The 24,201-nt window shown below is 33.1% G+C and overlaps 3 protein-coding genes, 1 non-coding gene and 1 pseudogene across 6 annotated transcripts; 2 read left to right on the plus strand and 3 right to left on the minus strand.

Moving 5' to 3' along the window:
* Positions 1-5,147: 5,147 nt before the first annotated feature.
* On the minus strand, positions 5,148-5,229 carry TRNAS-UGA. The gene has a single exon. It is a non-coding gene; the product is annotated as a tRNA-Ser (tRNA).
* Positions 5,230-6,127: 898 nt separating this feature from the next.
* On the plus strand, positions 6,128-8,212 carry LOC114400239 (protein RESISTANCE TO PHYTOPHTHORA 1, chloroplastic-like). Its single transcript, XM_028362584.1, has 4 exons — positions 6,128-6,635; positions 6,805-7,015; positions 7,577-7,746; positions 7,828-8,212. The coding sequence occupies exons 1-4, from the start codon at positions 6,333-6,335 to the stop codon at positions 7,852-7,854; spliced, it is 711 nt and encodes a 236-aa protein (XP_028218385.1). The 5' UTR covers positions 6,128-6,332; the 3' UTR covers positions 7,855-8,212.
* Positions 8,213-9,144: 932 nt separating this feature from the next.
* Positions 9,145-11,258, minus strand: LOC114400237 (exosome complex component RRP4 homolog). 3 transcript variants are annotated; one of them, XM_028362583.1, is made up of 6 exons: positions 10,918-11,239; positions 10,796-10,809; positions 10,610-10,699; positions 10,290-10,355; positions 10,127-10,192; positions 9,145-9,791 (listed from the first exon to the last, which is right to left on the minus strand). In XM_028362583.1, exons 1-6 carry the CDS (start codon positions 11,030-11,032, stop codon positions 9,333-9,335), a joined length of 810 nt encoding a protein of 269 aa, XP_028218384.1. In that variant the 5' UTR covers positions 11,033-11,239; the 3' UTR covers positions 9,145-9,332. The 3 variants fall into 3 exon arrangements, with proteins under 3 accessions (XP_028218384.1, XP_028218382.1, XP_028218383.1); XM_028362581.1 differs by having other exon boundaries at positions 10,796-10,841; positions 10,918-11,174; XM_028362582.1 differs by lacking the exon at positions 10,290-10,355 and having other exon boundaries at positions 10,796-10,841; positions 10,918-11,258.
* Positions 11,259-14,045: 2,787 nt separating this feature from the next.
* LOC114399999 lies at positions 14,046-15,445 on the plus strand (annotated as a pseudogene).
* Positions 15,446-17,033: 1,588 nt separating this feature from the next.
* Positions 17,034-23,496, minus strand: LOC114400675 (RNA demethylase ALKBH10B-like). The gene is made up of 7 exons (XM_028363246.1): positions 22,758-23,496; positions 20,215-20,345; positions 19,957-20,074; positions 19,449-19,550; positions 19,171-19,286; positions 18,884-19,038; positions 17,034-17,978 (listed from the first exon to the last, which is right to left on the minus strand). The coding sequence occupies exons 1-7, from the start codon at positions 23,212-23,214 to the stop codon at positions 17,501-17,503; spliced, it is 1,557 nt and encodes a 518-aa protein (XP_028219047.1). The 5' UTR covers positions 23,215-23,496; the 3' UTR covers positions 17,034-17,500.
* Between the last annotated feature and the right edge of the window lie 705 nt (positions 23,497-24,201).

Genomic DNA, 24,201 nt, shown 5'->3' on the forward strand with positions numbered 1-24,201 from the left:
AGCATTCCAAATAATCTAAAGAATTAGGAATGGTGACAACATTGACAAGTGAGATTTTATGTGATAAAACCCCATCATGTTAGTTGAAGCGGGGACCTCAGCCTCAACTCATCATCACCTTCACTTTGCATTCTTCGGTATTTTACATTTAATATTGGCTTTGTCTTTTCTCGTTTAGTTTCATAAGAAGATAAGCAATTATAAATACATATGATCGATGTTAATTAGAATATCTTTTAAGAAAAAGACAATTAAAATTTTCTTAAAGAAGATATACTATGAGAAAAACAAGAAGCCATTAAATATCAAGTGGATCAACTGGCGTAGGTTGTTTCAAATTTATCTCAAGTTCAAGTGTTAGTATATAATTATATTAAATATTTGTAAAGAAAATTTTACTTGATTCAAGTATAATTATCTTCAATAAAAAAATGTTCAATTTTTATTGTATGTAAAATTCTTTTAGACCAATGACAATCACACATCGTGAGTGAGAATCTAATGAATTAAAGGACACTCTAATCTTTCACCTAAAACCAAAACTAACTGTCTTAATTAATTAATGATATTTTTACATATTCACCTCTTTGACTTTTGTATAGTTAATTGAAGCCTAATATTTGCTTTGGGCTCATATAAACAAAAATAATTGATTTTACACTAAAGAAAATTAGTTGATATCATTTAATTTTTTTAATCTCAAGTAAAAAATAAGATTATTTTTAAAATATTATTTATTAAAATTTTTTATCATGAATAAAAGAGAAACATTGAAAATAACATTAGAATTAAATAAATGATGGTTTAGGAGTGATAATATTAAATAAAAAAAATTAGTTAAATTTATTTATATTTAAGTACAAGATAATTTTTTTCTTATACATATAGGTTCTAAGACTGAGTATTAAACTTTTTTTTAGATGAAGAAAAAATTATTAAAAGATGGGAGTACAAGAGGTACCGTCCCCGGCCTGCCCATTACATCAAGATGCAGCGCTAATTTTACAATAAGAAAATAGACACATTATAAGATTTGACCTCCATTCACTATAAGACATCAATGAAACTAACAGAAGAGGTCTGTTTGTAAACGTTATATCAGCAACATGTAACATGTAAAATGTAATTTAGTTATGTAGATCACGTGCTGTCACTAGAAAATATTGAAGCATGAGATTAAGATTGAAAAAGAAAGATATGAACAGGGGTCTCAATGTACATATCGTTGATTGGAATCAGTGGCTCAACAGGCTCATAGGTACTTATCTGCCTGAATAACGTAGTATAAATGATTTTAAAGAGGGGAAACCAACGTCAAAATGTCGGCAAATAGTACCCACTTAAATCATTAATTGTTTTAAAAAATGAAGATTATGCAAAGTAATGTATATTTATTGCTATGAACTAATATGTGGGTCTAGCTGGATTTGACGTATCAAATAAGATGCCAAATGCATAAATTTGGTCTTCAAAGCTCAGAAAGATCTCGGCATATTGACGAACTTTTTATTCTTAAAACCAAGTTACGGTCTGGCCGTTGGAAGTTGCTTTCACTACAAGTCTATAACTATTTATATGAGGCCACTTTATATTCATATACTACATTACAATACTAGAATATTTAAGAATGTGACACAAGTGTAAAGTAATTTGAATTCTTCAAGCATATGTCAAGGGTTTCAATTTTTGACTATGTGAATAGAGTAATACATATATAGAATATTTAAGATATGTTTATAATCTTGTAACCTAACTAACTGTTTATGAATGTCCAATTCAATGTTAATGATTTTTAACACTTCAGATATGTGAATAGAGTAATACATATATAGTATCTTTTTTTCATCCTCTAATTAGGTGTTCTTCCAGCTCTGTAAAGGGTATATAGAGTAAACTGTGAATGAGCTGGGGTAAACATGCATTATTATTAGAGAACGTGCATGTATGGTACATATAATTATACTATATTAAAATGAGGCCAGCGTTTTGCCGTTACAAATGCAATGTAACATGACGCTGGCCAGCGTGTGTAAGGAACACATATCCCGCATCGTGACTAAGTAATTTTTTCACCGTCAGCTTATAGGGGTCGCATTCTAACAGTCATATACTTGATGCTCTTTTGTGACATTACACCACTTTATAGCTAGTTAGCCTATTACTTTTTAGGTTAAATTATTCATTTGATTTTTATAGTTTTATGATTTTTATATTTTTAATCTTTATAGTTTGAAAATGACTTTTTTAGTTCTTATAATTTATATTTTAATTCTCGTTTAGTCTCTATAGTTTAGAAATATTTTTTTTCTTATAATTTATATTTTAATTCTTTTTTAGTCCATATAGTTTGAAAGTAATATTTTTAGTTTTTATAATTTGTATTTTAATTACCTTTTAGTCCTTACTAAAAAAAATATAAAAATAATTAGCTACAAATTAATTATAAATTATCAATTGTTTTTTTATTACAAATTATCTTACGATAAATTAGTTATGAATTATTTGTTAATATTTTTGTAATTAATTGTAATTAATAATATTACTCATATTTTGATAATAAAAACTAAAATGAAATTAAAATATAAAACATAAAGACTAAAAAGATCTCAAATTATAAGAACTAAAAAATAATTAAAATATAAATTATAAGAACTAAAAAAATCATTTTTAAAATTATAGAAACCAAAAGAGAGTTAAAATGTAACTTATAAGAACTAAAAGAATTACTTTCAAACTATAAGAAAAAAAACTAAAAAAAACAATAATTTAACCTATTTTTTATAACGGACACTCCTTTATGATCATCAGCTCCACAATGAAAGTTACCATCATTATAATTCCATTTTAACATGACATGAATCAGAGATAAAATATTCTTTGAGATTCCGTGGATTGGACAGATAGAACTCATTCATTGCCTCAATGATTGTTCTGAAATGAACACTATTATTTGCTTAAATTTTCACCTTTTTCCTCTCGAGCTGAAACTACAAGACTGGTAGTTGAGCTTGAGCACCCCTAAGTTGACATCATTCATGAGGTTAGCTAAGCGTGTCCGAATCTATAACATAGCATTTCTAACGGGACTTTAGGGTGCTAATAATTTACTGTTCAGAGAACAGTGATTTTCTGGTAATGTTCTTTCTGAAATTTTCTATGCATGATAATACTTTTTGTTCTATTATCCTTTTATCCTATTATTACTACTATTACAATTTATATTTCCATATTTTAGTATCTATGTTTTATATAAAATATTTAATTCATTAGTGGATCTAATGCATCGAATATTCAATATTTTGTAAGTATAATTATTAAAAGCATAAAATAAGGAAGATAGTCAAAAACTTATATACAATTTTTTAATTAACATTGTAGTTTTCTTTAATAAATATGTATGTGTTGATTTAAGATGATTCTTTGGGAAAAAAATTATATTTTATAGTTTAAAATATATATTTTAAGTTAAATTAAAAAAATCATAAAAATAATAAGTATAATTTTTATTTACAACCATTATAAAGAAATTGAAGATTTATCTATCTACCCATTATTTTTAATATAAAATAAAATTTGTATTTTCTATTTTCAGTTCATGATTACTATTTCACTTTTAAATTAATTGATAAGTAAATTTAAAAATAAGTATAATTCTTACTTACATAGATATAAAATATATAGTTAAAAATCAATGAATCATTGGTTCAAATGTTAAAGTCGGTATTCTTAAATACAATTATTAAGGACATAAATGAAAAAATACAGTAAAAAAGATTATGTATTTTTTATTTTTATTAAAATTGTAGTTCTATTTAACAATTAAAATTGTGGTTATCAATTGAAATTTATATTTTCTATTTTCAGATCATGATTATTATGCTTACTTTTAATTTAATTGATAAGTAAATTTAAAAAATAAGTATAATTATTACAGACATAAATGAAAAAATATAGTTATAAAGTTTAAGTATTTTCTGTTTTAAATACAATTTTAATTTTATTTAATAAATATGTATAATGTGTTGGTTTGAGATTATTCTTTGGCAAAAAAAAGTATTCTCTATTTATAGTTTACAAAATTCATTTTAAGTTAAATTAAATTATTTTCTAATAAAATTAATAAGTATAATTTTAATTTTCAACCATTTATTTAGAAATTGAAAATTTATCTGTTTAACTACACATTATTTTTAGTTTAACAGAAAATCTATATTTTCTATTTCCAGTTCTTGATTATTATGTTTATTTTTTATTTACTTGATACGTAAATTAAAAAAAAAACAGTACAATTATAAAAGCATAAATGAAAAAATAAAGTTAAAAAACTTATATATTTTTTTTTATTAAAATTATGGTTGCATTTAATAAATATTTTTAACTTTTATTTAATTTATATGTAAGTTTAAAAAATAAGTACCAAAAACTATACTATTAATGCATAAGCTTAATTCAAGTACACAGCACAAGGGCCAGAATCCCAAAACTATACTATTACATGTGCTCAAGAGTCCTGAGTTTAATTTATACACATGCAGCCTTAAATTTAATATAAGTTTCCCATATTGTTGTCATAAATTAGGTTTATTTTATAATGCCCGAACTGAATGTGGTGATATGTATATGTAACCCTTCTTAGAAGACAACATGCACTGGATGGGTCCGAAGGCAAGTCCATCTGGAAAGCTATTCAGCGTTGGATGTTATTATAAAAAGAGTAATAATGTTTAGAATTTCCTATCATATTATAAACTTATATTTATAATTTTCTCTCTCACTAGGTATTAAATAACATATGAGGTTTAGGTTTATCTTTTTTTTATTATTAGATGCTTTCTTTTATTTCTTTAAAGGTGTTGATTGATGTAACTTTGACTTTTTATCCTTTTGGGTTTTTTTGTCTTTTTTGAAGATGTTTAGGTTTAATCCGAGTTTTTTAGTTTGGGACTTAATTAGGTTCCTTTCCCTCATAAAAAAATAGCATTTGAAGTTTTCAAGTATATTTTTCCAATAAATAATGCGAAGAGAAATGAAGAAAGATAGAAGAAAAGTGAAGTATATGAAAATAATAACCTATATTACGAATCCACCTTCAATTATTCAGCTCACACAAATTGATTAAAAATCAAAACAATATAAAAATGAAAAATCGTCGACAGCAGGGTTCGAACCTGCGCGGGCGAAGCCCAACAGATTTCAAGTCTGTCTCCTTAACCACTCGGACATATCGACTGTTGTTATTAGGTGCTAATCCAAAATTTAATTGATAATTAATTTTGAATTACGTTCTAATTTTGGATTACGTTTAGTATTATAGAACAACAAATTTGTAGTTTGATTTAGCCAAATATCTTTTGTTGCAGATGATATCAATGTCATATACTTTAGTAATAATATTCTTTTACATATCATCCTACCGTAGATGAAGAATCTTAAGCAATGAGATTAAGCTTTGGATTTTGGATATTGGTATCTTCATTTCAAAATATCTATCTTTTTTTTTTGCTGAATCAAAACAATTATCTATCAAAAATTTCTTATGTGACCCTTCATGAAACAGAAAGAGAAAAGTAAAACTAGAATGCTCAGGCTGTTTACCTTTCATATATTATTATTGTAAAATTATTACATAATACAAAGTTATTATTAAAATTTTGATCTTTTCAATTTAAATTATGAATGGTTTTGATTAATTAATTTTTTAAACTAATTAAATCTCTTTAAATTTTTTTTCAAAAAAATATCTTTACATTTAAAATTCAGCAAATTTATTCTCTTAGTCACTTTTCTTCTAACTCTACTTTCAAATTCTCACCTTTTATATAATTTTTTTTTACAAATGAGTTGATTAATTTAAACCATACTCTCTTATACTCAAAATTTACTAATAAATACATCAAGTTTTATTCAATTTTTTTTCTCACTTTAAATCACGATTTTAAATTCTACAAAAAAATACTTTTCAAATTAATTTTTATCCTAAATTCATTGCTAACCCTCAAATATTTTTACAGAAGAGGAAAATTTTAAAAATTTAATAAAAAATTGACGACTAGATTAATTAAATTATTTTTAAAATATAAAAACTTAATTAGCTATATAAAAAAAGGAAATTAGAAGTATGCAACGAAAATAGATGAAACAAGTAAATTCAGACCGTTAGACTTTAAGCGGGTTCCTGGACGTTGTCGTTTAGACGTCTCACTGCTTTGCTTCGTTCCAATTCCACCTCACATTCCTTATCTTCCTTCTTCTTTTCAATCGTCGTCGATTTTCAGTTTCCGATTATGAGAATCTGATTTCAGAATTCAAAAAAAGAAAAAGAAAAAGAAAAAATGAACACGTTAATCTCACCGCCTTCTACAAACCGTTACCTTGGTGGGGTCCCTTACTCTTTCCTCTCTCCGCTTCGAAACATCACCACCAACCTTAACCTTCCGAGGTTCCATTCCACGGTTGCTACCAACTTCTTGTCACACTCTCCGGTTCTTGCCACACTCTCCGCACGTGCCACTTCTGATGAAGTAGACACGCAAACAGTGGTTGAGGAACTTGCAGAGGAGAAGAAAGTGGAAGAGAACACCAACGAGGACAACACATCCACTTTTTCTTCTCCTATTGACAAAGAACTTAAAAAGGTTGGTTTCTAACTTCCCATTTCTGAATCATCCTTGAATTTTAATTTAAGTCAAATTTTAAGGATGCCCAGTTCGTAAAAGTCCACGCTTTCTTGGAAATTTTCGAGCTTGCATGTTGGTGAGAGTAGATTGATGGTGATTTTGATGTTTTTGTTTTGTTATGTGGCAGGTTGCTCAGAAGACTGCTGCTACCTTTGCACCAAGGGCTTCCACGGCTACAAAAAACCCTGCAGTGCCCGGAACGGTTCTGTACAGTGTTTTTGAGGTTCAAGGGTATGTTTCAATGTTGTTGGGGGGAGCTTTGTCTTTTAATCTCATCTTCCCTTCTGATGAACCTGACATTTGGAGATTAATGGGAATGTGGTCCATTTGGATGTTCAGTAAGTTCTTTACCTGCCAATTTCGTTCTGGATTCATTGTTGTATGAAACAACAAGTGCTTGCTTGCTTTCTGCTTCATGCTTTGCCACTTACCATTTTTTAGGAAGTTTGAGTGATCACTGATCGGTTTTATGAGATTTTTTCAGAACCTTCTAAAGATGATGTATTTTTTTATAATTAATGCTTTGTATTTGAAATTGAAGCCAAATGTAATTATTCTCAGTAGTTCGTTCATACTAATTGTAGTTGGATTTGGTCATAAAGTAAGTAATCTTTTTCATACTATTGTTGTTGGATTTGATCATTTCAGAGGAGAAAGTAATCGTAGTTGTTAAAAAAGAATCAACAGTTAATATTAGTTACATATACATAACATATCATGAAAATACAGATATATATCATGAAATGTTGAAATATCACCAGTTGAGTTTCTCATCTACTAACTTAACACTTCCACTCTTTAGAGGAGTCAAATACATTGTTGTTGGTGTCATAATTGCTATGATTCTTTAGTTAATGTAAAAGAATTTATGATGAATACAATTCATTGTATTTGTGCAGCAATTCCTTCATTACGAGCTCGAGATTGCTCAAAGAATGAGAAAGAAGCTCTCAACTATCTTTTTCTCCTCATCCCATTGATCAATGTTATAATCCCATTCTTTTGGAAGTCCTTTGCTGTTGTTTGGTCAGCAGATGTAGTAGCCTTCTTGGGAATGTACGCATGGAAGGTACATATACTTTCAAGTAGTCTAGATTTGCTGTTAGCTTTACTTTCTTGTAACTTGTTACCTGAAGCATGTCTCTTGCAGTTTGGATGGCTTCAGAGAACGGATTAAGGAACCCAAACTTGGTTGTTAACAGTTATCAAGGCTTGTTGGCTCGTCTTTCGCATGGATCTCAATTTTATGACACACACCAATGAGATGTGACATTCCTTGTAGCACTTCATGGTCCCCAACTCCTGGATGAGTGATTTCTCATGGAGTAGCCTTTGCATCTACAAGGGCAGTAAGATACCGACGTTGCATCCTTCCTATTATCAAATGAAGAGAATGCTATAGGTCGTTTTCAAAAGTTTTGCATATTGTATTATCGCCGTGTCTCACATTGCAGAAAATTTGAAATTTCAGAATGTAATCAAGAATCTCCCAAAGATGAAATATAACGTAGTCATGATATGTAGATTTTGCATCAGAGGTGGTTGAGATTTTAGTTTTCAAATGCAATTTTCGAAATAAAACATTTGATAAAAATAGAGTTGAAATTCAAAATACTTTTACCTCCATTTTCGTATCCAAGAGAAAAAAAATGTGAACTTGATTTAGTTTTTTTTATTAAAAAAAATCTCCCTATAAAACCAAATTCCTTTCGCTCAACTTATCAAAATACAATGTTGCTCTGATCCAAGGGGCCACACTTTGCATATTTTAACAAGTGAGTTTTGTGCAGCAAAATTGCAATGCCAATATTCTCTCATTTTAAGTACATTACTATCAAGCCAATACCAGCTCTTGAAATCTACTCATCCTCGGATCTTACTAATTTCAACTCAATCCTGGATGCAGCCACAGATAAAGACACAATTTCACATAGATCCCCGATCTGGGCATAGGCTGATGATATCAAGTAAATCCAGGAAACAAGGTCCCTTTGATCAATGTAATCAAACAATTTGCCCATGTATTAATTATAGAATTTGAGAAACTCATCAGACATAAACCAATACAATACAAACCCTACAAATGAGCAAGCACCAAACTGCCAAACGGCAAGTTCAACATTATAATGGTACTGGGTTGACTTCCCAGGCAATTCATTTCATGAAAAGATGGTTGGATTTCACAAGCTCATATATAGAGATAAACCCATATAAATTGCACAGCCATGCAAACACTGCTCACGAGCAACCTCTTGAAACTTCTAACAGCAAGCCCAACATGGCAAAGCTATTGGTAAAATCAACGAGGGTTGAATTTTATATATAAAAAAATAGCAAGTCCCGTTTTCCAAATCATACTTGTTCGATTTATATACTAGACAACAACTACCATTTTTCCTTTTTCTATTTAAAAATAGCTATCTATCTCAAACAAATATGTAGAAATATTTAGAAAAGAAAAGAAAGGTCATAACAAAAAAATCCAACGTCTTTAAACATTCATTCCGTACTTCATCCATATCAAGTCCCTTTTATACTTTGCTAGTCTGAAATATGACTTACACTATCTTGGGAATTTTATCTTTACGAGTCACACTAATTTAGTAAAATTGAAAACCAAATTATAGTTGTTGAGTCAAAAAGCCCCCTCCATTTCTACCGCCTTTTTTTCATTGAGCTTCTCCTTTCAGCCTCTTTTTCGGCAACCAGAACACAAAACTCAGAACCAAGCATATCGTGTATATCAAGATTCATAGATAGGCTTAGATCAATAATTCCCTTGATGATTTCCAATGTAATATTGAAGCCTAAGGTTGACAATACTCTAACAGCATTAGCAGCTCTGGATATGTATTTTCTTGTCTCCAATATTGTATAATTTTTCTCTTGTTCTTCAAGACTGACACAATTTTTATTAGGGAATAAAACTTGTGAATCAGATTGGCTCACTTGATCTTCTATCATGTCATCTTTGGCTTCAACATGTTCCCCAACCCATATGAATCCATTACAGCCAAGTATCAAATCAATACCAAACTCCTCAAGATGATGGAAATGTTGTTTTTGTCTCTTCACTAAATAAGGTGGGACAGTAAGCAGTTGACCTCTATTAAGCTGCCATACAACTGAGACATTAGTAACAGTAAAACACTGACGAAAAAACCAGAATATATTGCATGTCATCTATAAAATCCCTGTAAACACCCTGGCAACTAAAACTATATTTACCCTCATTTCAAAAGGAAATCCTCGTATCTCAATCAGGAAAACATAATTGGGACTTGGAAGCAGTGTACTATTATATCTGTAAGCAACAATGCCCATTTCATAAGAGAATTTGCATTTACTACTGTCTACTTTATGCAATCTGCAACTACATTTTGAGGGGAAAACAGAAGCAAGTAAAAAACAAAGTAATACGATTTATGAGAATTTTCAAGACCACATACCTTTCCATATTTCCGACTCCTTGCTTGAAGGTGTAAGCCATCATGCTGGAAACCACGAACTTCAGCCTGTGTCACATACATAGGTCCGGAAAATAATCAGCTGTCATTTCCTTCATACAATAATGTAAGTAATTTTCAGTATACACAACACAACTGGACTTACACAAACAACATCATTCTCCTCGAAAATGCAGCGCATGTTTAGCTCATCCACAGCTGTCCTCCGCCTCTAGCATGGATATGAATAATTCTGAATGAGAGGATTTCCATTTTTCATCTTAATTGGGGCAGAAAACACCATTTTTATTTAATCAATTAAACACATTTTTGCTTAAATCAAAACACCTTTTTATTTTAAATAAAGAACAACCAAATGACCCCAATTTTTCTAAAAAACAGAGATTTATAAGCCATACAGATTCCAGATACTATTCTAATAAATCATTGTAAGATACATCCCCAAAAAAGTGTGTTATGAAATACCTGAACACCATCAGGCATGTTCATAGAAGAGAGCAGCAAAACTGCATCCTGATTGTAATTTATCTCCAATCTCCAACGCTTCTGAGCAACCTACACAACAATCAATAAAATCATATTAAGTGAGAGAACAGCAACAAGCACAAAAAACAAATGCAAGTAAAACTGCTGATTCAATAAAAGGTGTACCTCAACAACACGCCCTATAACAATGTCACCAACCTCAGGTTTATACCTACGAGTTATTACATTATTTCGTAGCGAAAATAATAACAGAAAAAAAAAGTTAAGAAGTTAAGAAGGAAGATTACCTGGAGCGTAACGCGCGAACGTAGACAAGTTTGTTGACGCGCTCGACGACGCCGCAGAGGGTGGCGACGACTTCGCCGTTGAGGTCGGCGGTTCCGTGTCCCTTGAGGACGCCATCTTCGTGGTTGACGTGGATGGAATCGGCGATGATTACCGAAGCATCGGAATTCACCTTCGTTGACAGAGACTCTAACTGTTCCAGAGCCTTCTGAAGACGAACCTTCTGTGTTTGGCTTAAGGGTAACTGTATCTCTCTCATTGCTCTCTCTTTCTCTCCGCAAACACTGAAGAATTGAGGAAGAAACCCTAAACCACACTGTACTGCTACCACCGTTTGTAATTCCCTCTTTCAAAGTTTGGTGCTTGGGCTTATATAATAAATGGGCCTTCCGGTAACAGGCTTTCAATTGGGTGCTACTGTTAGCACATTAATTATCTCTATTGGCACTACATAAGTGGGTTTTAAATATTTCTTTTCAGAAACACCTTTTTCACGAAAACATGACTCCATTGACAAACTAAATCATGTTTCCATTGTGTAAAAGGGGGTAAAAAAATACACAAGGGAAAGGTAGTTCATTGTGCATTTTATAAACAAAATCATGTTTTCATTTTTTTAATTTTTCTACCTCCTCTTATATACAATGAAATTATGATTTGTTAATGTATTTTTATGAATATTTTTAATTTATTATAAATATAAATTACCTTTTTTGAAATTAATAAAATTAATTATGATTTATCATGTTTAATAGTCATTAGTATATTTTTTAATTAAAATTAAATTAATTTGATAGAAGTTATCATTTATAAATGTAATCAAATTTATTATTATATAATAAATTTATGATATTAAGTTGTATCATAATTAATTTGATTACAATTAAAAATAGTAACTTATGTTATCATTAATTTAAATTTAAAAACAGTAACTTACATTTAATTAAAAATGAATTCTTTGAACATAAGTCAATTTCAATTGTTTCATTATATGATCTCGAATCATCGTTGGGGTAAAAAAAAAAAGGAAAAATATATATATATGTTCTGTACTTCGACTTCAAATTGATGAATTTGATCCTAATATCTAAAAAAGATAATGTGAATTTTGTCCCCCTCTCTGTAATGATATTAGTTACAACATTGTCGTAACAAATAACTTGCTACGTTTTAATTTGTGATAGCTTTTTATACAATTTCTTAAAGTTTGAAACACCTAAATTTTACATTAATAAGTTGTTTAAACTTTTACATTTTTTTACAGTTTTTTGGGAAATATATTGGGATTTCCTATGATGTTAGGTAGGGTGAGGAATTAAGACTTTGCCTTTTGTTTTGGACTGTATCAACTCAAAGTTGGCGGGTTGGAAGGTGCATTGCTCAAATAGAACTGGAAGGGTTACCTTGACAAAAGCAGTGTTGTCATCTATTCCAAATTACACTATGCAAAAATTGTGGTTTTCTCAAGGGATTTGTGATGAGATTGATTTCACGCTGAGAAACTTCATTTAGGGAAGCAAACATGTCATTGGGTTGGTTGGGACAAAATAACAGCTTCAAAGAATAAAGGTGGTTTAGGCATCAGGGAAGCAAGAGATGCTAATTTTGCTTTGTAGGGAAAGAAAGAGTGGTCAACAATGCATGAGCCTCACAGACATTAGTTTCAAATGGCTTCTGATAAATACCTATAACATACTCATTTCATGAGAGCTGATTGTACGGATGGTACTTGGTACACATGTGCATCCATCATTAAAGCTCTCAAATTTCTCAAAGATGGGTTTCGAGTTCGTATTGGCAAAGGGGAGGTATCTTTATTCTTTGACAAGATTTTAGATGAAAGACCTATTTGTCAATCCCTTGATTATGTGCATCTTTCGAATATTGCTCTCCGAGTGAAGGATGTTTTAATTCATGGCACTAGAACATGTTGGCTACACTTCTTTCTGAGGATACAAAACTGAAGTTTATGAGTATTGTGCTAAATGATCAACAGGATGATATTATTATTTAGGACCATTCTCAATCAGGGTCTTACAATACCACTTATGGTTATCAGGTTTGAGCATACCTCACATGCCTCACCTATGAGGGATTGGAATAATTTAATTTAGAAGGGCCATTTACCTAAAACAGTTAAACATACACTTCTTTTGGTGCTTCTTTTCATCCTTATGCTTCAATCATCAACCACATCAGATCTTTCAGAAGCTAGCCTTGGAGTCTATCTTTTGGTCATGTTTATCGTGAGTCCAATTAATTTGCAAGTTGGCTAGCTAAGAAGGGTTCTTCTTCATTTGAAGCCTTGGTCACTTAGTCATCTTGTCTAGCTATGCTTAGACCCTTATTATTTAGCTTATGCCATTTCGATCGGTGTCAACTTTGAGGGTGTAGTTTGCTTTTCTGGTTCCACTCATTAAAAATAAAAAAATGCCCGATGACAGAATCTTTGTGTCACTCCCTTATAACCATATGTCAAACCGCCACCAATGGAAATGACCGTAAATCAAAACAACAATCAAACCAAAATCGTATGTAAAATAACATAACAAACATACAAATCTTAAGTTCCATTATCATTTGAATATAAACTTTCAAGCAAATGAAAAACAAATGTGTATCTTCATTTTAGCCCCTTATACTCCAACCACTAGAAGGCATCGTCGTCGGTAAGCCCCACTTGGAACGAAGCCCTCCTATTATGCACCACCACCTTCCATCCGCCACCCATCACCAAAGCCAAACCAAATCTCATCCATCAAAATCCTTATTCAAGCTTCACTCTTAATCCATTTATTATTCTTCTATTTCTGTTTTTCTCCTCTCCTTTTTCTCGATGCGCTTCAAACCTTTATAAAACCAAAGGTTTAATTAGTAAACTAAATTAAGATATAATCACACAACATTTAGGATTTTAATTTAATTTCACATTTGATGATTTTGTTTTGATTTAGGTAAATAGTTATCTTTTAATTTGAATGAAGTTAGAATGAATCTATTATTAGATAAGTTTGTTTGTTATTTATTTTATCATTTAAATTTAAATTCATAAGAACTATATCTTTCAAGCTTCTTGGGTTAAGGGGTGTTAGCTGATGATTACCCCACGAGCACTCTAGCTGATTCCCATCTCTTATATATTATTAAACTTATTCACAAAACATTCTAATCTTTCTGTCTCATGAATTTCTTCACCTCCGTTTTCTCCGACTCCTACAATGCGCGCCAAAACGAATCGCAAGTCAAAGAACCGAGTCGCGATTCCTCCACCGGCGAAATCGGAATCCATCATCGAGACCTACCGTCGCGACCTGCAGGAGTTCGGCACCGGTTTGAAGAAGGAGATTGAGGTCGCTCACCGCTCCCTCGAGACGGTGGGCCACGTCATCGACCAATTCGGAAACACCGTCGCCAAAGGCACCGCTCACATCACATCATATCTCGATTCCGATAATAATAATAACAGAAACAACCCCGGCACCAAAGAAAAAAAGAGCTTCATTTCGAAGCGCTATAGTAGGTTTGACTCACAGGTTCGTGCAATTCAGAGTGACGTTAGCACTTACACCGAAGTGCCGGAGGATTCGGATGAGTATAATGAGTGGAAATCGAGGTTTTCGTTGGAAGAAAAGAGGGACGAAATGGAAGGATTTTTAAACGATAATGCGGCTATGGAGAGTGTTTACAAGAGGGTTGTTCCCAGTGTTGTTGACCATGACACGTTTTGGTGTAGGTATTATTATAGAGTTTACAGGCTCAAGAAAGCTGAGGATGTGAGGGCGAGGCTCGTGAGGAGAATGTCGAGGGACGAGGAGGAGTTGAGTTGGGATGTTGAAGAAGAAGATGAGAATAAGGGAAAAGAAGGAGATTCTGTGTTGCATGGGGATGGAACAAATAGATTGAATGTGGAAGAGATGCATAAGTCTGCTGAGGAGGGGTCTAAGGAAGAAAAGAGAGGTGATTTATTGCAAAGCAAGGGAGATGAGTCTGTTGAAGAATCAAAGGCTGGCAAGAACAAAGAGGTTGTTGAGAAGATGAGTGATGGAACTAAGAAAAGTATCAATGAAGAGGATAAGAGGAATGGTTCTGTGGTAGATTGTGATAATGGAAAGTAAATTAAATGATGGAAAAGATTCATTGGTTGCAAATAAGCACTCGAAGAATGAGAAGGAGGAGGAGGAGGACCTTGAGTGGGATGAGATAGAGGATCTTAGTAGAATTGATGAAGAGAAGGCAACTCGGATGGGTAGCCATACCAAAGTTGATTTGCGGAAGCGCCGCCTCAGTGCTGCTCAAGAGCAAGAAGAAGAAGACTTGAGTAGGGAAATTGAAGAAGATGATGAGCCTGCTAATGCTAAGGCATGAGATATGTGCTGCACTTTCATGAGATTTATACATATAAGTGTGGTTTTGATAACAGAAACTAGCATTGTCTTTTTGTTTTTATATATGTGTAGATTTCTTAGAAGTCTCATTCTTCCACATTTTAAATGTATGAAAAACAACTGTTTTAACTGATATATCATGTATCCCTTCTCTTTAATTTTTAACAAATGTTTTGGATACACTTCAGAATATGGTGACTGCAAACAGGTATGTTTGCTGTCCCTTGGGTGATTTTGTCTTCCTCTCTATTTCTTTTATTTGATAACTTACGAATCAGTGACAATTATGGGTAGCCTCTGGCCAGAAAATCCTTCTATTTTGAATTTAATTGGAAATAGCTCCTTCAGGTGGGAAATTGTTTCAACTCTCTGTTCCATTTAGTACCTAATTTGTTTCAAGGTTTGGCTAACCATTTCACGTACTGGATAATAAATCAAAAGTGGAAGAACGTGTTAGACTTGCTTTTTATTTTAAAAAATCAAATATTGAGTAGTCCTAATTTTTTTTCAGCCACTATCTTCTGTTTTTCTCACTCACGTATCTAGTAGCTTTATAATTTTCAAATAACAGTCACGGTTGTTAAAAAGCATTCTGTGTATTTAAGTCTTTGAGCACCGTTTGGAGAGCAATGGCCGAAGGTTAGTGATTGTGCTTAATTATGCATGAATACAAAATTAAACAGAACTACTAACATCGTATTTTTTTTTTTTAAGGATGTCTTTAGACTGAGAACTGTCTTATTTATAGGGGCCAAATACATGCGTGAGAAAAACAGAAAATAGTGGATTAGAAAAATTAGTTGAAATTGAAAAGTAACATTTAATGTTATCAATGTATCCCTACTTGATTTTTAATATAAAAAATCTAATATAAAATTATATTTATTGGTTTCTTAACCACGTTAGTCTTTTAGCATAATAGTTAGCAAAACTATTTGTTCTGTTGAAGTGTTTTTCTTTAACAAGGACATGAGACTATGGTATACTTCTTTATTGTATTGATCAAATAACAGAAAAATTAACCAAACTAGCTTATGTATCTGATGCATATAGATGTGCAGATTTAGTATTGTGAGTTCATTTAGTGTGTGTGTGTGTATATATATATATATATATATATATATATATATATTCTTGCAAATTTTAGAAAATAATATATTAATTCTGAGTAAGAACTTTCAGAGAGATGCTAAATAATTTGAAATGTCGGAGATAAGAGTACTACAGAATAAAATTTTCACCGGAAGCATTTAGAGCAATCCTTTTTATTTCAGTAGAAACTGTTATCAGCAGTTAATTATCAAGGGACACTTAACAAAGACATTATTCCTTAGTCTGGCTTTTATGGAAGCTTTAACAATTTATGTACTGGGTGTAGCATTAGCGCTTTTATTTGCTAATACTTTTGTTTAATCCTAAAAAAATAGAAATACATATCCTTTTTTCCGTAGACTTGCTTTACAAGTATGATTACGGTTGAAGTTTGTTAAAATTATGAGTTACTGTAATTCAAGTTAACGATAAATACATTAGAGATGGGTACTTATCTATACAAGTCTATAAAGTCAAAATATTTCACTATAAAGATTAACCCTCCTACATCATAATGGCAAATTAAGTAGACGATCATAACCCTGCATCCTCATGATGATTTGATTTTGAGGTGTTGAGGAAAAGGAAAAACAGAGAATTACAAGGACAAGAGAAAAACAGAATCCATCAAGAGGAGATCATGCACACAAAAGCGGGAGGGAGGAATTTGTACTACCTTCCCCTCCCATTCTCTGTTAATAATGCTTTCGATGTCCTGAACCACTTTCTAATACTCATCTGTCTTGTAGCAGCCTCAACAGCCAGTAGACAGTCAGACTCAAATTAAAACTCTAATTGAAAACATAAATGACCATTCTTATAAAATTCTGTCGGTAATATAATTCACATTCTCCAAATCCTTGAAGCTGATTGGAACCCACAATAAACCATTGTGAAAACTAGATTCTAAGTTATCTATCTAAAAGGCAAGTAAAAGGGAAAATGTGAGGAAAAAAAATTGAATTTAACAAACTCTTCTAGCAACCCCTGTGTTTGTACAACAAAATAAATACTCCACAGTCCAGATCAAATAACCGAGGCATGGAAGCCACGTTTTCTTGATTCACATCTCTTTAAACCCATGACAGCTTTGAGACAGAAATCATACCTATCCTTCAACAGCAATGCTGGGTTCAGAAATGGACTCTCCCGTGTGTGATTCAACTGGGGAGGGTAATTCCATAAGGCGTCCTTTTTGAGCACGCGGTGGAAGATGCCTTGCATGTTTTCTGGCTGACCCCTTCCAAGGCAAGAAAACCCCAGTTCCACCTCGAGGAAGTTTGTGAGTGTTTGCTGCCATAGGGCGCATAGGAGCTAACATGACCATTGGAGCACTAAGTATTCCCAACTGGGGCATCATATTCATAGCCTCATAGCCACTTAGAGGTCCGTTTGGCAAAGTAAATGGGCTAGCAATGCTAGGTTGCCAAAGAGTCATCGCAGTTGTCATGGTGGGAGTTGGTGATTGGCATTGATTGGAGTCTGGCCTCACTCTAAAGAAGGTAATGCTCACCCTTCTGTTAGGGGATGGACACATTACGTGCCTTGCCATGTCAGCACTGTTTCCTCTCATCACTAAAAGAGACCTGCGTTTCGTTTCATCATCTAATCAAGTATTATACAATACTACAACGTTATGGACCAAAAGAAAACAATTGAGGAAATGTGAAGTAAATATAACAAGGGATTGAGTTAAATGCTAGAAATGGGAAACTAGCATCTATTTTTCTAAGACATAACATCTACAGCCCCTGAAATAGCAGGAAGCCACTTGTCGAGTCACTATATCCATATCTAGCATTCATTAAGGACATCTCAGAAGCTTTCAGACCTTTATAGTAGAAAAACTCAATACTATTCAACAAGGAAAACTTAACCACTTTAAAGTTTACACACTTAATATAATATATGAATGGAAAAAAAGATGTGTAAAAATGAGCTTTTACGGGATCAGAGTGGAGAATTATAAAGGACCTTGTGCAAATGCTGAAAATTTGAAACTAGGTGTCACTTCTGCAATCTAGCAATTGATATTTCCAGGACAGGAAAAAAAAATTGTCCCCCAAAGTACCTATATTATTCAATAAAATAGGAAAAGGGAAGCAATCTAACCAAATAATAAGGGCGTTATATGAACATTTAGTTTCATCCTCTAAAAAGGTTGTGTAGTTGCGTAGCATTCATTTACATAAAAAACTTCGTACCCCATTGCCCGGAGGCTCTTCGCTATGCGAAGGTATGGGGGAGGGATGTTGTACGCAGCCTTACCCTTGCATATGCAAAGAGGCTGTTTCCGGATTCGAACCCATGACCAACAAGTCACCAAGGCACAACTTTACCGCTGCACCAGGGCTCGCCCTGTAGCATTCATTTACATGCTATCCAATAAATTTTGAAGGTATTCTGCCTTTGTATCCAGAAATATGACTAGAGTATTAAAAAATAAATGGAAGATTAGAACCACTAAGAGCGTAAGTTGTTTAATATATACCCCTCCTTCAATGAGAGCATGAGTGGACCCTTGTAGTTCCCATCATTTTCACTCATAAGGATACGCCCAAAAGCCATAGTTGATTCAGACAGAAGAAGTGTGGATAGAGGTTGGTCCAAATGCGGTGGTTTCAGGAATGGCTGAGAAAATTCCCCCTACAAATTATAAAATTGTACAGGCATTGCTGAATGGTTACACCCTTGTAGAAATGGATGCTTATAGTACCCTTTCAGATATCAGACTAATACAGGATAATGGAAGTGATTGGGAAAACATGAAATGTTTACCTCTTCAAAAAAGTTGATGATACAACCATTTGGCCTTTTGTACTCTGGAATTAATTTCCATTGAATAAGGTGATCAATGACATCATGAAGAAGTGCTGGAATCGGTTCTATATTGCCTGTAAACATAAAAGGAAAACAAGCTCAATTTCATAATTCATACTATATAATTTAGATTGTTTTTAATATATCGGATTAGAAGAACCAAATTACAGTTTTGTTGTTAAGGTGGACAAAGATTGTCAAATTATAAAATCTTCCTTTTAATACTCTGTTCTTACTTTTGTTATCGTCCTTTATCTGTCTAAATATCGGAACACCCAACTGAATCAGCTCTCTCTTGTTTCCCTTCATCTGTTTGTTGAACAGTATAAAAGTTTCACCTACATTTATTCAAGAAGATTAGTTTAGAACGTAAAATAGTATAGACAACAGAAAAACTAGCTTTAAATCATTATCTGTGTGTAAACCTGTCTTGTGATTGTTACAAAGAAAAAAAAATACAATGAAGACATACAAGTACAACTGTGTCAAGAAAGATAATAATTAGTCCAAAAACACCTGATCTATTATTATGGATAACAGAGAACCTGATCTTGATTTATTTAATAAATTGAAAGAAATTTGCCGTCCATTGTATAAGTCCCTAGTCCCAAAAATTAGACCTATAAATAGCCTCCATCTGTCTTGATAAGTGGTTACGGATGACCAAGATGAGTAAAAACCTAAAAATTAGCATGATATAAAGTAATTAAACGTACAGGAAATGACCAATTAAAGGTGACTTACCTGAGAGCTCCCCGTTCTGGGCAGCAGCATGAATCTCCTTCACAAAATCAGTCAGCTTGCAGATTTCTGATTCAGAGAAAACATCCTCATACAACTTTAATCCTTTCACAACATTCACCTGCTAATTGCAATCATCCTTCATTCAGCAATATCCAGCTACTTCTTATTACAAAAACTAGTGATTCCACTTCTATGAATGCATGCTTCTTTATTAAAAAGAACGTATTGACTATTGAAGTTGTAAACAAAAGAACTTGCCATATGCCCCTTCACGGACTCCTTTGCTGTGAAACCTTTTGTCAGCTTTATCTGTGAAGAACGTCCTTCGCATTCTTCATGATTAGAACATATGTTGTTGTTCATCACACTGGGTTGCATTTCCTGAGATCCTGCCCATCAGACCAAAGAAAATCCATGCAACTTTTAGCACTCAACAAAAAGGGGGAATGGAGTTACTTATCACATTAAAATGCAACACATTTTCATCCAAATTAAACATTATATTCACCGGTTCAGTTGATAGAAATGATTTATTATACGCATTATGGGTTGCATGGTTAGTTTAACCTCAACCCTTTGGGTGTTATGAGTCAAATACTACCTGCACTTTAGTGATGGTTAGCCGAGAGAAGCAGAGAGATTTCAACAAGGGTTAGCAATAAAGCAAGCAGAGCCCCAAACATTGCCATAGTCACCATTAGCTAAGTAAGATTGTTAAATTGAAATTTCATCATTTAGCAATTGTTTTTGTCGTGTGATTGTTTAGAAACATTTGCCGCCTTCCAACAAAGTAACCATGCGTTAGTCCTCCCCCAGCATAACCAATACCAGTATCCCCCCAAGCACAGAGTACAGTTAATAGTGACAAAATGGGCTGGCTATTGGAACAAACAAAAGTACGATGGTAGCACATGCCCCCAATAAGGGTATGAACGCAACCGGCTGCTCAAGCATGGTTTGTTCTTTTCAGGAAAAAAAAGAAAAAAAGAGTAACAATACACACACAACAAATTCTTTCATTACTTTTTATAATTTATTTATTTTTCCTTTTATTTCTCTCCTGTACTTTATTTGAATGAAGAATCAAATATGCAGAAAAAAAAACGACAGAAATAGAATAAAAAGAAGTATTATTTAAATAGATAGAAATAAAAAGATAATAAGTGAATAACACTTAGGGTATAAATAAATAAATAAATTATATGAAGAACTATTATACTAACTAAAAAATTAAATTTAACCCAAAATTTTATTTTTTATCGTTTATTTCTAGACATAAAAATATTTATTATTATTTTTAGTTTTTTAAGTTATAAATAATTTATGTAATTTCTCTAAAAATCCAAACAAAGAAGATAGATAATAGACTTTTTTCCTCCCATTTCTCAGCACTTGAGAAGAAGAAAAAATTCATCCAAAAAAACCTTTTTTTTATTTCTCTTCTTATATATTTTATATATTTTAGTGTGAAAATGTCTTTTAATGCACATTCAAAACATGTAACCACTAGTTTGGAGTTTGGATCCTCACTAGCCTCTTCAATCAAATTTTCTCAACAACAAAAATAGGACCATTAAATTATTGTATTATGATTTAAAAAAAGATGATAACCAGAGGAAACTTTGACTGCAAGGATCCAGGTCCATAAGCAATCATGCACTAGGAATTATTGTAGAAGTATTATTAGTACTCCTAAGAAGAACATGTTTCGTTTTCCTTTTTTTTCTTCTTTTTATGCTAGTAGTACTAGCATTTACTCTCTACCTCCCAGTAAATCCTAATACCCTAACCCATAATTAAAGTCCATTCATCGGATCCTTCACCCAAGCATGAGTCAACAGAGTTGACCCGCCAATTTGGACCCATCAACAACACACTGAACACCAGTCACCAGGGTATTTCATAGGGAATAGCACCTAATATGTCAAAGCTCAACTACCCACCCATTCAAGCCCGATCCCTCGCACGTGGTACGATACCATCAAAACAACAGCATTATGCAGCCGACTGTAGTAACAAGAATAAAAAATAAATAAAAATGAACACATCTCTAGATGTCTTCCCCATCCAACGTTGTGGTATTCGCCCCCTGCCACCATGCTCCCCAACTAACCGTAACACCAAAGGTACCCAGACCGTATTCACAAAATATGGTCCCACCACAAAAAACAAACTCACAAAATATGGAAAATGTTTCCATTCAAGAAAAATTATAACAAAAAACCAAAAAATGTACATTGAAAGTAAGAAATCTCTCTATTTTAAAATTCTGTGATGCTTTAACATTATTGGCGATGGTTTTGGTTCCCCTAAGAAAATTATTTGGAAAATAAAAGCATCAAAACGTTGAACGACGTCTGCGGTCTACCATTGCTCAACCGAAAATTCACTTCAATATGTAAACTAATTTTCATGCCAAATATCCTTCGGTTCGTTTTCTTCGCCGCACTGCAGGGAACGAAAATAACTTTTTTCTGATATAAATATAATTGTTTTATGAAAAAGTGGTGAAAAAGAAATATAAAAGCAGAAAACCATAAAGTTTGCTCCTATGAAAAGACACAAAAAAAGTTTTCACCCTTCGTGATTAAAAAAAAACACAAATAATATCGAATAATCTGAAAATTAAACTGTGTTATCTCCTATCTCGCTTTAAGAAACGATTAAATTCTCCGGCAACAGGTGGAAGATGAATCGTAAAAGAGTATCATAAAATATCAAAAGACAAGATTGAAGGTGAATTGTATTGAAAACAAAAACAAAAGGTTAAAGGAGATCACTGTGGAATTGATTATTATTACCTGAATCGGTAATTTCACTGTCCGGCGAATCATACTCCGGCGCGGCATCGTCATCACCGTCGTTTCCGCCGTTTTCCGCCGTTTCCTTCTCCAATTTCCCTTCCTCTTCGAAGCTGCTCTCGCTTTTTTTCGCTGCTTCGTGCTCGCTTTTCTTCTCGGCGACTCTGCGGAGCTCGAGAGTGACGTCGGCGATGGAATGATACTTCTGCATCTGGATGACGGGGATCCAGTTGAGGCGGCGGCGGTGGATGGCGGCGAAAGCGGCGTCGTAGTCTGAGGATGCGGCGGCGAGATGCGCGAGGTGGCCGCAGAGGGCGTCGATGATGGCGTTGGCGGCGGCGAACTCGCCGTGGAACCAGGCGAGAATGGCGTCCTTGGCGAAGGGGTCAGAGACGAGCAGCGGCGGCTGCACCATTGCCGGTGGTGGATCGGTCCGCGATGCTGGGACAGCCGCCATGGGCAGAGGAAAATGGTTTAAAACGAGAGAGAGAGAGAGAGGGGTTTGATGATTTGTTATTGTTGCAATGAAAAGGGTTTTGATTTTTAGTTATAGAGAAAGAAGAATTGAGTGAGTCACATGAGATGCAGTTCCAGGGGGTTTAAAGAAGAGTGGGATTTATTGTCCCTCTCTTGTTCTGTTTTTGTGTTTGCCTTGTATGCCAAATTCGTACACTCGAGGCCTCCCTTCCATGTAACGTGCACAATCACACCACACTTTCATGTGCTTAGCTTAAAATGCTACGTAAAGGTTGAAGCTAGTGAAATGATAATTTTTTTATACTATATATGGATATCCATTAACAGTATTTTAATTAAGTTTAATTCCGAATATTTATTCTAATTGTATGATCGAAACTTACTTGTTTTTAAGATTCTCGTTTCTTATTTAATACACATCATTCTTTCATTAGTCGGACATTATTTAATAGGTAATCATCTAGTGGGTAGTACGAAATTAATTATTTTAGTTTAATTAGTGATTTTAAGTAGCGGAAAATATAATTTGTCTATGTGGTTATTCTTTCAATCGGTTGGCTTGTGGCGAAAGTAATAAGGTTTTGTAAGCCTAATAAGCGAGACATATCTTCAAAGACAGTGATGCTTAAGTTAGTGTTTAGTAGAATAACCACATTAAAGAAAAACAAAGTATTCATATACATATGCTGAAGGTTACAATAAGAATATATTTTTTTTAATTTCAGGGTGAGTTGTTGAGTTACAAGTGTCAGGTGAAGTCCCAAATCGGATAGAAGTGAAAAGATTGAGCACCATAGCGAGGAAAAGACCCATAAACCTGAGTCTTAAGGTTTTGGGTTAGAGTGTGGTGTCAGATCTCCTTATGTGGTGACTCGTGGTCCACATATACATCCCTCGAATCTCTCCAATAATTGGTATCGGAGCCGATGGTTCAAGTTGATGACCGGCTCACCAGTATGCAAGTAAC

Source organism: Glycine soja, chromosome 19 (genome assembly GCF_004193775.1).
Source record: "Glycine soja cultivar W05 chromosome 19, ASM419377v2, whole genome shotgun sequence".
NCBI lineage: Eukaryota > Viridiplantae > Streptophyta > Magnoliopsida > Fabales > Fabaceae > Glycine > Glycine soja.